This window comes from Copadichromis virginalis, linkage group LG3 (assembly GCF_057382275.1).
Source record: "Copadichromis virginalis isolate Kocher_CV1m ecotype Utaka linkage group LG3, C_Virginalis_male_GT1.1, whole genome shotgun sequence".
NCBI lineage: Eukaryota > Metazoa > Chordata > Actinopteri > Cichliformes > Cichlidae > Copadichromis > Copadichromis virginalis.
Window position 1 is genome coordinate 26518128 of NC_140620.1, and position 15280 is coordinate 26533407.

The following is a 15280-nucleotide window of genomic DNA, read 5'->3' on the forward strand; positions in this document are numbered from 1 at the left end:
GCTACGTCCAGATGGACAGCTGGACGATTGAGCGTGCATCACAACACTCTATCTTTGACTTTATTTGGGATTAAATGCTTTAAATCTTAAATTATATTTACTTATAGATGTTCGAATAAGTGTTTGTGCAACATGGAAAGAAATTTGTTTAGCAGAAAAGGTCTTGAATAATTCTGGGATTTTGTTGTAGGATCTGAATTTGATTGCTGGTGTTGGTGAAATTACACAAATAGATTGCAGAGTGCCATGTGCTTTGTAATTGGTGCTGTAGGTTCACTAATTGGCTCAGAAGTTGTGAGGTTAAAGATTTGCTTTGCTTAATTGTTTTGATGTTCTTCTTAGTTGCAGATGGTTGCCATGTTTTGGATGCTGTTGTAAGTTGTAGTGGTCATTTTAGTTGCAGAAGCCAGATTGACTTGATGCTTGATGTTGGTTTGTCTGATCGCTGGAGCTGCTGTTGTTTGTAGGAGGTGCTTCATGTAAGACATTCTTTTGTCACAAGTGTTGGTGTAGTTTTAGTGTTTGGATTCGTTGCAGAAGTTGTTTAAAAGTTTTAAATATCTTCTTTAGCTACAGTAATCAGTGTATTTTGGCTTTGGGTGTTGTTGTGGGGGCGATTGTTGTGATTGGTGCCATTAAATGTCAGTTGTTACAAGCACATGTGACTGATTTCACTCATATTTCATTAGAATTTTCATACTGTACATAATGTGCTGACCAGCATTTTAAAGGTGCTCTCTTGTATAACAAGGGTTAAATATGCAGTGTATGCTTCAAACCACTCCTTTAACAAAACTCCCACTTTTACTTGAAACATAGCAGCTCCAGTCTGTACAACTATTACAAATATTTTCCATTGGATCCCAGAGAAACTCACACAGTCACTGACACTGAGAGGAGAAATGGCACAGAAAGTTCAGCTCGACCGAGAAACCTTCTCTTGTTCCATCTGTTTGGATCTACTGAAGGATCCGGTGACTACAGCCTGTGGACACAGCTACTGCAGGAACTGTATTAAAAGTTTCTGGGATGAAGAGGACAGGAAGGGAATCCACAGCTGCCCTCAGTGCAGGAAGATATGGCATAGCATACAGCTAGGGCTGGATTGTGTAACCCTGAATCCTCCCTTAGTTGTGAAGGCCTGAAGCTGGGGCTTCTATGATGCACTGTTTCTTTTTCAATCACCTGTTTTAACACGTCTTTTACACCTCTCTGCATTTAATCATTAGTTATTAATCTCTGGCTCTCTTCCACTGCGTGTCTTTGCCCTGTCTTCCTCCCCTCACCCCAACCAGTTGCTACAGATGTCCGCCCCTCCCTGAGCCTGCTGCTGCTGGAGGTTTCTTCCTGGTAAAAGGGATTTTTTTCCATCCCACTGCTGTCAAAGTGCTTGCTCATAGGAGGTCATCTAATTGTTGAGGATTTCTGTTTTCTCTGTATTATTGTACGATCTTTACCTTACACCATATTACACCATACTACACTATAGAGTTTAACTGAATCTTTATTTATGTGTTGATGGTTTCTGTAGTTGCAGCGGTTGATTTATTTAACCTGTCTTTTGCATAATGACCTTTTAATATTGTAAGTATAGTGATTTAACTTCTATTTTGTTCATTACTTTGAAATTAACATTTACAGCCTAAGAATTGTGTTCACTGGTGTTTTAAATGCGCTCTTCTATATTAAAAGATGGCTCAAAATTGAAACCCTGATAACTCCTCCCTCTTTTACCTGAAACTCTGTAGTTCCACTCTGTCCGCATATTTTCTAAAAATAGTTACTATATACAGCTGGTAGAATAAGTATTAAACATGTCACCAATTTTTCTAATTAAATTTATTTCTAAAGGTGCTACTGACACGAAATCTCATCAAATGTCTGTAACGACCCATCTAATCCAAACATCCAAGGAAATCAAACCATGGATCTCCATAAATTTTATGTAATGACGAACAATCACACAGGGAAAACGTATTGAACACACCTACTGAAATGTATTTAATACTTGGTAGAAAAGCCTTTGCCTCATCTCAGCTCAGGTGTGATTTTGGCCCTTCCACACAGACTTCAAAGGTTCTGTGGGCCCCTTCTGTGAACTCTGACCTTTAGTTCTCTCCATAGGTTTTCAGGTGATTTCTGTAGCTCTGCACATGTGCTAATTGGCTCTTACACAACTCTTCTTGTACAGAATGCTGTTATTCAGTTCAGTGCTGGATTTTGCTACAATAGTTATTCTCAGTCAGAAGGAGAGGCTGAAATCCAGGAGTAAATTGTAAGACTGGAGTTTATTTACATTTAGATGGATGGTACATAGTTATGGCATAGTGTAGGAGAATGTGGTACGGTGATTTGGTGTGGGCTATGCAATCAAGAACAGGAGATATATTAGAAGATAAATAAAGATTAAAGGGTAAAATAGCTGGCTGCAAATTCCTCTAAAACAAATCTGCTAAGGAGGTGCATCAATCTAATACCACTCCTTAAGAGCGTTCACATGTAGTAAAGCACTACCCAAATGGGCCACAAGGGATAAAATGTTTATGCCTTAAAAGGGAAAAAGTGCAGAAAACAGCATCTCTAACAAGTAGAAAGCGATCTCATGGTAATTTTACTAAAGCGAAACACTGGTAACTGAAAATTTATCACAAAAACTGAATTCAACATTTATAAATCTGCTCTGATTGTATAGAAAAGAATTAAACTGTTCCATCTGTTTGGATCTACTGAAGGATCCGGTGGCTACAGCCTGTGGACACAGCTACTGCAGGAACTGTATTAAAGCCCACTTTGATGAAGAGGACAGGAAGGGAATCCACAGCTGCCCTCAGTGCAGGAAGACTTTCACACCGAGGCCTGTCCTGGAGAAAAACACCATGTTAGCAGCTTTAGTGACTCTCCTCCAGAGTCCAGACCACATTCACTCAGCCGCTCCATGCTGGACTTTGTGTTTCTAATTACGGAGCCACTGCAGAGTTTGTCAAATTGAAATAAAAAGAAGTCATCAAGTTGGGGACAGGTTAAAGTGTTCATTTTAGTTTTTAGTTTCTTTGGTCTCTATTCCTGCTGAGAGCTCACTTTTGTGGTGTTTCCTCTCTGCATAGATCACCCGTCATACTTTAGAGGCACTGATTAGAGAAAAACAAGATCTCATGTTAGTGGCGGGCTTTCAACAAAGAACGGTTTATAACATTTCGAGGTGAGGATGGCAGAGGAAAACTCTTTCACTGTTTCATAGAAAGATTCTTATAGTGAGCTTTTAATTTGTCAAAAAAGTGTTTGTTTGGTTTTTTTGTTCCGTTTGAAGAAAAAAAATATTTTAAAACCAAATGTTATATAAGGGGCATGATTTAAGTTTGTTTGGTGGAAAAATTAAATGAGTGTTTGCTTCGAGTGTTCATGAAGCAAAGAGAAGGTCTGGAGGAATTTCTCTTTCTTTGAGGATCTAAAGAGAGGAGATGAACTTTGGTGCTTCCATGGACTTTTCTGTATTTAGGAATGGATGTTCATACGTTTTTAATGATTGATTACTCGTGTGTTTTATTTTCATTTGTGTTTTTGGCCATGGATGTACGTAAGAGGATTGGGTCACTGGGGCTCAATCACAAAAACATCTGTCATGAGAGTTTTAAAATAAACTGCAAACACCTGGTTAGCAGCTTTTTGACGTGGGTTCAATTACATATTGCAATATGGTGAAATCTCTAGTCAAACGCCAAAGTGGTCTCTAAAGATGGGCCGCCGCTCTGACCTCTTTTATCCACATACACAGACAAAAACACAACACATCATGTGAGCCTGAACCTTCAGTTCAGCTCATCCTTAAAACCTTCCCTTCCGAGAGAATTACAACTATGTTTTTCACTTAGCCGTTGCCTCCCTTCTTTCCGAGATGATGATGATGATGGTGATGATGGTGAAAATAATAATAATTCCTGACATGCAGCGCTTGGATGTCTCTGACCTCCATACAATGGTCCCTTTGGGAAAGTGTATGTGTGATAGAGCATAATTTGTGATGCTATTCTGCACTCATATAACTAAGTTACAAAGTGATATTACTATTATTAAAGTGATCAATACATAAGGCATGGACAAATGTTCTGAATTCTGAAGGAAAGGAAACCAAAACTGAAGTGTTGTTTAAACATGTGACCATGAGCTAATTTCAATATGAAACCACTGAAAAAAAAATTGTTTTTTTTATGCTTTTGTGTTTTGAAGATAAATAAACCTGCTGTTTGTCATTCATTAAAATGCTTTCTGTCTTTAGCTTATGAGACACAATAATTGGCATAGGTTGATGAAATAAAAACCTCCTGCTTTATTTTTTCCCATTGGGCACACACTGAATCCCATTTGTTCTCAGATATTTATACTTTGGCAGCATAAAAATACTGCAAAAGCAGAACTATAATCCAATTTTTACACACATTCCAGTTTTTTATGTTCTAAGAAGATATTTAAAAGAACCAAATACGTTCCCACTCTGTCTGTGTGACCTTACATTAATGTTTTATTCATGGAAAAATGGACAGAATAAGCTTACAACTTAAAAACTAATATTCTTATGTAGTCTGGTATGTATGGTCAATGTATAGCAAGTGCGATATAAAGACAAAGTATTGTTACATTTGACCTCTGATCTTTCCTTTAAGGTCAATAGATTGAAAGTCAATGCGATAAGAATGCCATAAACAGCTAAAAGTGCATTAAAATGTGTTTAAACAGGCTAGATTTTAAAAGCCTGCACTTTGTGGGGCAGTACGAACAAGTGCAAACTTCTTATAGTTTAAAAAGGAAAAAAACTTAAATGAATGAATAGATAATGACAATATTCCCTTCAAAGTAAATCCTGCCCAGACAATGAGCTGCCTCAGTGGAGGTTTGTGCTGCGGTTTTTGTTGATGATGATGTTGATGTTTTGATCCCTGTTATCTTTTCAGGATGCTTCTACATTCCTGTGCTGGTTAAGAAGAAAGAGTAGACGATCGATGGAGGGACGACATCGAGAAAGGAGAGAGGAGGGAGAGGAGGAGACGATACATGAGCAGGCGAAAGAAAGAGGGGAACAGAGGGATGGTTCTCTTAAACCTAAATCGGGGATAAAGATGGAGGAGGAAGATGAGGGAAAGGAAACAGAATTGATGAAGGCTTCTCCCAGAGATGAAGCTCAAAGTCAGCTGATTAATGGACACACCCCAATCTCTGCCTCTTCCTCTTTCACCTCTTTTCCCTTCATCTCCTCCCCTCATCAAGGAAGGGGGGGCGAGGATGAAGAGGAGGTCAGAGTCGCCATCCTAACTGTTGAGGATGAGTCCTGTCCTTCAGAGCCCTTTGGCACCACCCAGTTTGAACCAACCAATGAGGATAATGGACAGGCAGAGAGTGGAGGGGAGGGGAAGGAGGATGGAGAGATGGAAGGAGAGGAGGAGGCGGCAGAAGAAGAAAATGAGGAGGAGGAGGCGGCAAATGCTGAGGAGAGAGAGGAGGAAGGGGAGCTGGCGTCACCTGAGGCTCATCTGCAACTTAAGGTAGGACCCACAGTATTTTTTTTTATCTTAGTAAACTTGATCATTTTCAGGCTTCTGTTTGATTAAGCACTTGTGTGTCATGCGCGCTAGAAAGGTGATGTGCGGGATTTATTTTGACACACCTGCCCTACTGTTAGCAAGAGGACCCAAACACTCAGATTCCCTCTTTGACAGGCTTGTCCAAAGTCCAGCTGGGTGGCCAATCATCACTCTAGGTCAGATTTTATATGACCTGTCGTTCCTAATTCAAAATATATTGTGTATTGCTCGCCACCATAAATATAATTAGCCATCCATCCATCGATCAGCTTCTGCTTCTCCTTCGCGGGGGACGCTGGAGCCAATCCCAGCTGTCATAGGGCGAGCGGCGAGGTACACCCTGGACAGGCTGCAAGTCGGTCGCAGGGCAACCATTCACACCTATGGGCAATTTAGATTAATCAATTAACTATCCCCACTAACTGCATGTGTTTGGACTGTGGGAGGAAGCCGGCGAATCCAGGGAGAACCCACACCAACTCCACACAGAAAAGGGGCTGATGGTGGAATTGAACTCAGGACCTTCTTGCTGTGCGGCAACAGTGCTAACCACTGTGCCACCGTGCTTAATAAAGTGTAATTCACCCTATTGTGTGTAATTTCTGTTTTTATCTCATGGTGGCAGCATAGTAGTATAATTCTTATGCTTAAAAAAGGACCCCTGAGTGATTTTCCAGTGGTGCTCTTAGTATAATGTTTGGTCACCCCTGCCCAATGAGAAGCACGTGGTGAGAGTGGGAAGGAAGAACTGCCTTTTAACAGGAAGAAACCTCCAACAGAACCAGGATCAGGGAGAGGCAGTGAATGGTTAGGAGTCAGGGGTAAGGGAATACAAAGAAGAACTTAATCATGTATATTTTCAGTATTTGGATTAAAGGATCATTCTCATTATTTGAGACTGGAGGTTTGCCCATAAAGTGGCTCCTCTGTGGGTCAGTCTAATACTCACCACCTCAGTTTTAGATCTTCGGGGAAACAAAGAGCTGGAGAATTTAGAAACTCTGACAAATGATTGAAAAGCCTGACACATTTGTAAAAAGAGACAACACTTTAAGGATTATTCATGAACACGTTGGGATAAAGAACGACATTTTAAAAATTTCAACTATTTTAACAGTCGTCCAGTATAAAACCTCATTCAGATATTTAAAGTGTTTTTGAAGATGCCTTGATGCCCCATCATATTCTGCTGCTGTAATTGGCTAAAGGTCAGTGTTCATACAGTTTGCATATATGGATAAATATCCCAATTTGCTTACGATTTCTACCTTGCAGCTTTTGTATAATCCAATATGGTGAAATATCCTAAAATGTGAGAGGCGCTTTAATGAGCTCTGTCTGTTCTGTTACATCATGTGTAATTACACTGTGTTCACAGTAGGTCCACAGCAGTGGAGGATGGTCTCATTCAAACAGAATAAATCAGTAGGATCTTTATTTTCTCTTGAAGTCCATTTACTGATTGGTATATTTATACTTTTAAACTATAAAAGTGTTTCTTCTACTGCTGCCAATATATTTTTATACTTATGAGTTCCTGCTTCTTCTGCAATTATCCAGCAGGTGGCGCCAGTGCACACTTTATCTCCTCAGTGTGAATGAAATACACCTGATAGAGATGTGTAGTGAGTGAAACACCGATGCAGAGGTGTGTGTGTGTGTGTGTGTGTGTGTGTGTGTGTGTGTGTGTGTATACACAAAGGGTTTGAAATGCCCTTTGTGTGTGTAAGTTTACACATATACACATTTTATTTACACTATGTAAATGAGAAGTAGAAAAACAGTTTCTGAAACTTTTCAGAGCGGTGTGAAGGTGGAGCTTTCGACTTACGGGGATTGTTTGCACATACTAGATTAAGTACGTACTAAATCAAATCTCAGCATGATGCCATAATGATCTGTGAGCAGCATTATGGCATCATGCTGATATATGAGAATGTCAGAAGGAGTTTCTGTGTCTTTGTGGAGTCAGAGAGAGCAGATGAACTGTAGTGCTGCATGAAGAACAGGCAGAGAAAGTGTGGTGCCAGGGGCTGGGGTGAGGTGTGCGGCAGGAGTGACAGATGAGATCAGACAGGAGTCTTCGTGGACTATGATGTTGGCAGATGACATTTCGAATTGAGCCTAGAGGTTGAGGTAAACTCTGGAGTGAAGGGTAAGGAGAGTGAGTAGAAGCAAGACAGAATACATGTGGGAACAACAGGGAAATGGCTGATGTCAACGATCCAATAGCATTTGGTGCAAAAGAGAGGTGAAGAGGAGAGTGCAGGCATGATGGAGACAGGTTTCAGGGTGATTTGTGAGAGAAAGATCGCAGCGAGAGCGAAAGGGAAGGCTTACACGATGGTAGCGAGACTAGCTATGGTCTATGATTTGGATACACAACAAAAACGCGATGGAACTTCCAAGCGTAAGACCAGAGAGAAGATGGATGCATGCAGTGAATTATGACACGCAGAGGGTTGGTGTGACAGAGGAGGATGCTGGGATAGGGTGAGGTGGGTTGCTTTGGCGACCCCTAAAGATAATGGTTGAAAGAAGCTTTGGATGCACAACCTTGGTGATGTTTTCCTGATGAGTTTCGGCTCTAAGTCAAGAGTCGGAGTCGGAGTTGTAAATTATGATCATGTTTGCAATAGTGACGATACTGCAGATGGTAAAGCATCTCAGTCTGTGGCTTATATTTGTGATTTATAAAGTAGTAGAATATGAGTTTATTTTTAAAAATTGATCTCGATTGCCAAAATGTTCAAATCAAGAGTCCACAAACCCGCCTGTGACCTCACAGTAGCTTCAAGCACCTTTTATATGCCATCAGCCAAAAGCTTCAGGCTGATCAAGTCAACCTGTCCTGAGTCACATGTTTTAATCTCACATGTCATGAATTAGTTTCGAATACAAAAATGAAAAAACGTGCTGTCTAGCAGCAGTGAGAACATCAGATATCCCATCATGCTCGTAGCTGATAATGATGTCCTCAATCCCAAGGACTCAAACTAAATTAGTCATCACAAAGATAGGCACACAGCACGCACACACCGAGAGGGAGGTGTGGGTGGGAATGTGCAGCAGTCAACATTCCTCAGATTCTTCTCACAACTGCGGGATCATGGGATATGAAGTCTGGTCCCATGGGAACTGATGGCTTAACGCACACACAGACACATGCACTGTCATACTGGTGCAGAACCAGTACAGTGTATAGTTGTTAGTGTGATGATGGGACACCCGAAGATCAACTGATGGTTTGGTTTTGCATTTCTCTCTGTGGCCTCTAGGGGGCACATTTAGGTTTTTATTCAGTTCAAAACACGTGAAAGCAGTTCCTTTTTTTTTTTTTTTCTCTCCTTTTAAGTCAAGTTTGCTGATGGGCGATGCATGACTGTCTTTGTAAGGGCCTATTTGACTTCTTAAAAGATGCTGTGGGTTTGGTTGAATTTAAAATTGAGTCGAGGCTTTTAGGCGTGATGGTTAGTGGCCATATCAGCGAGGGTCCCCACAATGTACAAATGTTTGTGTTTGTAAGGGAGCAGGCAGAAAAACTAGGGCACTGATCTGTAATCTAAGAGCATTTTTTTTTTCTAGACTACTACACGTATACAGGATTACACACACACACACACACACACACACACACACACACACTTGTACTGGAATTATATTAATACACTTTAATGCTCAGTGAAGAGGTTTTATCTTAGTTTTTAAACCGATTTAGTGTGACCTTGTTGACACACACTCGGTCTGTTTCTTATTCACTCAAAATGTCTGTGAAAGACACATGACAGACACACTGACCTCACTAGGGTCAGATGACTGGCATGAGTGGAGGCACATTAGATCTGCAACGGCATGTCTGGTATGCGAACACACACTTTTCCTTTCCTTTGCTCGTACAGGGTCTGAAACGTGGTGTCTCTTGTGTGAGTTTCAGGAGGGATGAACCAAATCGTATTACTGTTAGAGGAGGCCGCGTTTTAATGTCTGGGCCAAAATGTAGGAAATTTCCATTTTTCTGTCATGATGTAGACGTCACAGAACAAAATAGTTGTTGGTACAAGGAGAGACGTCTACCGAGCGCTTCAGATGCAACCTTGAGCCGACTGAATGATTCATCCTATCTGAGAATGCGTCATAATGGTACTTTCCAGTGAATAGTCTGTGTTGTCCATCACAAAGTGAGAAAGGAAGCTACTTCAAAGCACAGAACTGGCAGAGAGTCAGCTTTCTTCTGTCTATAAATGATGGATGGGTGCTTCTTTTATACAATGCAGCTTATTGGTTTCAGACTAAAACTAAATAAATGAATAAATTTGGTTGTCAAAACGTTGCTGTAGGGGGTTTTTAGCCAGAAATTAACACATATGGTCAAGAGGGTTAAATAGCACTTTATCCACCAACAGGTTAGTTAGACAGCTGCTAATCAGTGTAGACTAAAAAAATATGTATTGTAAAAAAAAATTATTATTATTTTTTTTATTTTTAGATCATTTCACTCCAGCAGGCACCAACATCACAAACGTGTCCAGTTCAGGCACTTGAAAGCAGGGGAAGCCTCGCTGACAGCTAGCAGCAGTGCTGGGACAGCTGCCAATCAAAGACGCCATGCCCATTATGTTAAGCTGGTAACTTTTTGGCATGATGACTAAAGTCCATTTTTACTAGACTGTGGACATTTTTAACACAGGACTCTATTAGAGTTGGCTTACTTTTGGAGTGGGCCTCAAGTGGACATTAGAGGTACTGCATTTTTTTGTATCTCCAGGTTTCATTTTTCAGACCTGGAGGATGCTACTCGTGCCTTCCTAAGAAATGCACTCGGTATATTTTAATTTCACCAATATCAATGACATCATCTGGTCTAGTTCGTTCAATACGGTGCATTTCTACCACAGGTACACAAACCTACAAAACGGAACATCTAACATATAATTTGTTAGTTGGTCTTTCTGTTTGCCTTCCAAGTCTTTCTTCCTTTTGCTCATACACACCTTAACACACCCTCATACCCACGCTCTGTGTGTGCGTGCGTGCGTGCGTGCGTGCGTGCGTGTGCGTGCGTGTGTGCGCATGCGGTCACATTCCAGCCAGTCAGGTCCGGCCACGCCGAGTCGGCGTGTCATACACACACATTCCTCGAGCTGCAGCATTCCTGGACTCTTCTGCTCATCAGCAGGACGGAGGCTTGAATCTGTGACCTTCCGGTTACAGTAAAGTCTCCCTGCGGCACGTTGACACAGCTACTGAAAAATGTAGTTCAGTTCTTTCATATCCAGTGTCTTGGAAGAGGAAAAAAAAAAAGATTCAGTTTGTTTCTTTCTCAGTTTTTGCTCAGCCTAACTTTTAATATAGAGCTGGTATCTTCTTTATTGAAACTCTGATGTCATGATGGTTTTTGTTTCTTGTAGCTTTTTCTTTACTGTAGTACGTAGTAGGGCTGGGCCATATCACACCATTCATGGTAATACAGGTATAATGTTGGGCAACAATAAGAAAATGAAATATCGCGATAGAATACGGGTAAAACACGCATGTGCAGTGCCTTTGTTTACATACGCACATGGTGGAAAAAGTGTGGCAGTGATGGAGAATAAGAAGCGCGAAAGCGGATCGTTGAATGAAACAGATGAACCAAAATTGGTTTGTAAAAATGCTGCAACTTCAGTGGTGTGGAACTGGTTTGGCTTTCGTCCATCAGATACATAACAAAGCACTATTTTTGGTAGCACATGCTAGCGGGCCGTCGTTATTACCGTGTTTTTCAGAAAATATGGCACACTTAACCCTGGAGAACCCATGGGGTCAAATTTGACCCCATGGTTTCCCTAGAAAACCAATGGGGTCGGCTCTGGCCCCATTGGTTCTCCAGGGTTAAAATCAATCCTTTGATTTTTCTGAAAGTCGACAGTGCCCCTTATAATCTGGTGCTCCTTATGTATGAATTCTGGTTGTGTTTACTGACCTCGAAACGATTTCATGTGGTACATGGTGCTCGAAAATCTGTCAAATGTTTCAGTACGACTTTGCTAAGCTACGAACCCGCACCGCTTGATGGATTGTCGGAGCATTACAGCTATCGTAGGCAGAAGTCTCGCGGAGTGATACGTACTGTGCTTCAACATAATATCACCGTATTGTGTGTGTGTATAACCTCTTTGTGGATATTATACATGGTTATGCTGAGGAAATGTCGGCCAATTCCACTGGAAATACCTTTTGGTTAAACTGTCAGTAAGGAATTTGCATTTGCACTGTTAAATTTTTATATAACTTTAATGCACTTAAAAAAACAGCTGCTTGTTTAAGTGAAAATACACTGATGTTTTGGTTCTTTTGGGGGGTTTGTTTGGGTTTTTTTGCACTAATAAAGTTGCGGAGTTGTATTTTGTCTCGTGTCAATTATATCGTCAATTATATCGTCAGTTATATCGTTATCACACATTTTCAAATGTATATCGTGATAAATATTTTTGGCCATATCGCCTTGCTCTAGTACGTAGTGACAGAAATCATTATCAGAGAGAGAAAGAAAGTTCATCCAAAGTGCTAGGTTTGAAGCCAGACCTTGTATTGGCTATAAGTGTTTTTAAACCCCCTGATTTTTCAAGTTCTCTTGTGTAAACGAGGAGCAAACGTTCTTGTCAGTCAGTCAGACTGACACTTTCTCCTGTGAGCCTGTCAAAGCTGTCAGATGTGGGAATTTAGCAAGGATTTATGCAAATATGTTTGTACACCAGGGCCATTTTCTGCCAGTAGTTTCAATGCAGGAGCTGATTGTTTTGATGTAATCTTCATTTTTAATTTTGCATACAGAGAAAATAAAAAACAAAATGTAATTCCTTTCTGTGTGGTTATGGCTTACCACCACAATTTAGAGCTGATATGGAGTCATAACAGGGTAAGAATTCACCAGTGGGTTTTTTACGGAGATTAAACAATGGATCTAATTCGAATGAACATTAACTCTACCTTTTTCCAGTGACTGTATATAAAAGATGGACATAGTGTGGTGCTGATCAAACTGTCAACTGGAGGGATGCTGCCCCCACCGGCCCTGAACAGGGGCTATTACAAGGCCATTCAGGGTATTCATTGGCTAATTTTCCAGACCAGGAAGCCACACCTATATTGTATGTAAGATATGTTTTTATGTGACTTTATGGACACCTAACTCAAGAGTTGGCGTCAACGTTGGACATGATTACTAGGGACTGTTTGGCAGTGGCTGTTGGAGGTTTCTGGCTGTGGCTGGATGAAATCGCTTGCAAAGAAGATGTTGCACCAAAAACTAAAAAAAAATGACTGGTTGTCTGTAGTTTTTCACATTTGTCTGCAAGCACATGCCAACATTTAGCCAAGCAGTAGTGTAAAAAAAAAAAGTCCACCCCCACCTCCCACCCCACAGTGACAGATGGTTCCCATAAGTCAGAGGTCACTGACACATTTGTAGACCTGTGTGATTTGGCCTTTAGCAACTGCCATCAACCCTCCGCAATGCTCCCAACTAGATGCGGAATACTTATTTTTCCCACACAACCAGTTTTTGCCCAAAGGTTGCAGACTAGTCTCCAGGCCTTGTGTCTTAGCCTATATTCACGTGATCTTACGTAGTCACTACGATTGACTGAAGCCATGTGGTTTAGATGAAAACTGTCTTCAAAACCTTTTATAACAAGTGGTTGTACCCACACAGGAATAAACCTTCTAGTAAATCATGAGCAAATAAAACTTAAATAGTGATGGTAATGTTTTTTTTTTGTTTGTTTGTTTTTTTTAGTCATTTAAGTGGATAAAAGGTGCCAATCTGTAATAACATAGCTGTAACCCGTTTGCCTAAATATAAAATGTGCAGTAAAAACTGTGAGGTATTCAAACGTGGTAGCTGAAGTATAAATCGACCTTCTCCTTTTTTCCTCTTTTTTTTTTTATTTTTTTAAACCACTCATGTCTTTCTCTAACTGCACCATTACCATGGCAACCCCACAGAACTGTATTCTTATTGGTGGGCCGGTGTTCCGTTGACCCTCATTCATGTGTGTGTGAGCGAGGGAGCACAGCGAGGAACAGGTGCTCTGCTGTCCTGTCTCCTCTCTCTCCCGTTCCCTGTGTTTTACAGTGTGTAAGGTGACACCTGAAGAATGCCACTAAAACCTCGAAGCTTGTGTCGTTCTCGCGCCCCCACCCCAGTCTGTTTTTCTTTCTGAGTGCCTGTCTTCACCCACACATCTAGTATTTCTTCTTATTCTTAGACACACCTACATGATGTTTCTGACTGATGTCATCGAGCTGCAGGCTTCAATCAGATGAATAAAAGAAGAGGGATTCTGTTTGACAGTCCTTCACTGAAGTCTGTGGGAGAGCTCTGCAGCGGTGAAGGTGGTGCTAGAGCAACAACCTGCAGTGGGTGGGGAAAAATGCTTTGAGGCAAAGACTGCAAAGTTTCAAGCCTCTTTAAAAAAAAAAAAAATGACCATTAACCATTCAGTGTTAACTCATCCACCATTTTTGATGTGCGACAGTCGTGGTCAAGTGAATAAGGGCGCAGTCACACAGACCTGCAGACTGGTACCCCACCATACAGAAAAAGTAAAAGCTGTACCTTTTGAAACATTTTTGCTGTTTTGCCAAGTCCCTAATTTTAGGTTTGAGACAAATAAACAATGGTTTTTAAATACTGCTTTCCCATTGGTTGTTGCTTAACTTCCTGTAATGGTTAGCACCTGGCCATTTCGTGTTCCTAACCGTTATTACCCCTGTCATCACTACTAGTCACTGAATTTGATTGACAGGGGTTCTTCCTGTGCACACTCCCCTGTATAGTTGCACCCAGAGTAAACTCAATGCTCCTTCATGTTCAAAAGTTTCCAGCTCAGGTTCGTCTCCTCTGAGGTTCTCTTGGGTCGCCCAACTGGAAGTAGACACTGGTTTAGGAGCACCAGAATCCAGTACCTGCCAGTGGACTTGCTCTTTATCAAACTTTAACATAGTTTTTATTTTAATTTTTGTATTGCTGTGATAGTTGCCACATACCAAACAGGTAGAATTAATCATTGTATTAAAGAAATATTGCAACTCTACATATTCCTTAGATTTTAGGATTACCCTCTTTACATGCTAATGCTTGATCACACACAAGGCCAGCATATTAACAGGGCTTTTTATTCTTCCTCTGAGTGTGTATCTTAATTCTTTCTTTCCTTTGTGCCTTTTTTCCTTCCATCCTCCTATCCTGATTGCTAGTGCTGGTGAATCTCTATTTCTCCCCTGGGAACGATTGCAGCTTAGAGACACACACACACACACACACACACACACACACACACACACACACACACACACACACACACACACACACACACACACACAGAGGTACTCATTAAAATATACATGAGCACTAACTCCCTTACATTCCTCCAACACTGTCGGCATTCATTATAGATGAACACACACATGCGCGCGCACACACTCTCTGCACGGTGCAGTGGCATTGTTTACTTCCATTATAAACCACTTGTTGTTTGCTGCATTGCACCTCTGTAATGTGTCCCACTGGAAATGACTTCTGTCTTCAGACCTGGCAGCTTGTTAGCTCGCTAAGCTCAATTTCTCCTCACGGTAGATGTTCCTAGTAATTGACTATTTTTACAGTACCATTTTATTGTTGAAGTAATTTTTAATTGAGGGCTGACGAATCTGTAATAACTTAC

At 40.9% G+C, this 15280-nt stretch overlaps 1 protein-coding gene and 1 long non-coding RNA gene across 2 annotated transcripts in view; both read left to right on the forward strand.

The window, feature by feature from the left end:
* Positions 1–15280, forward strand: part of LOC146713725 (F-box/WD repeat-containing protein 7-like) — a 47163-nt gene that overhangs the window by 517 nt on the left and 31366 nt on the right. The window contains exon 2 of the mRNA XM_085450078.1: positions 4947–5534. Within this exon, the coding sequence (XP_085306204.1) occupies positions 4995–5534 (540 nt within the window). The 5' untranslated portion in view covers positions 4947–4994. The remainder of the gene's footprint in view (positions 1–4946; positions 5535–15280) is intronic.
* LOC146713726 (uncharacterized) lies at positions 1574–3655 on the forward strand. Its single transcript, XR_014919289.1, has 2 exons — positions 1574–1796; positions 2043–3655. It is a non-coding gene; the product is annotated as an uncharacterized LOC146713726 (long non-coding RNA).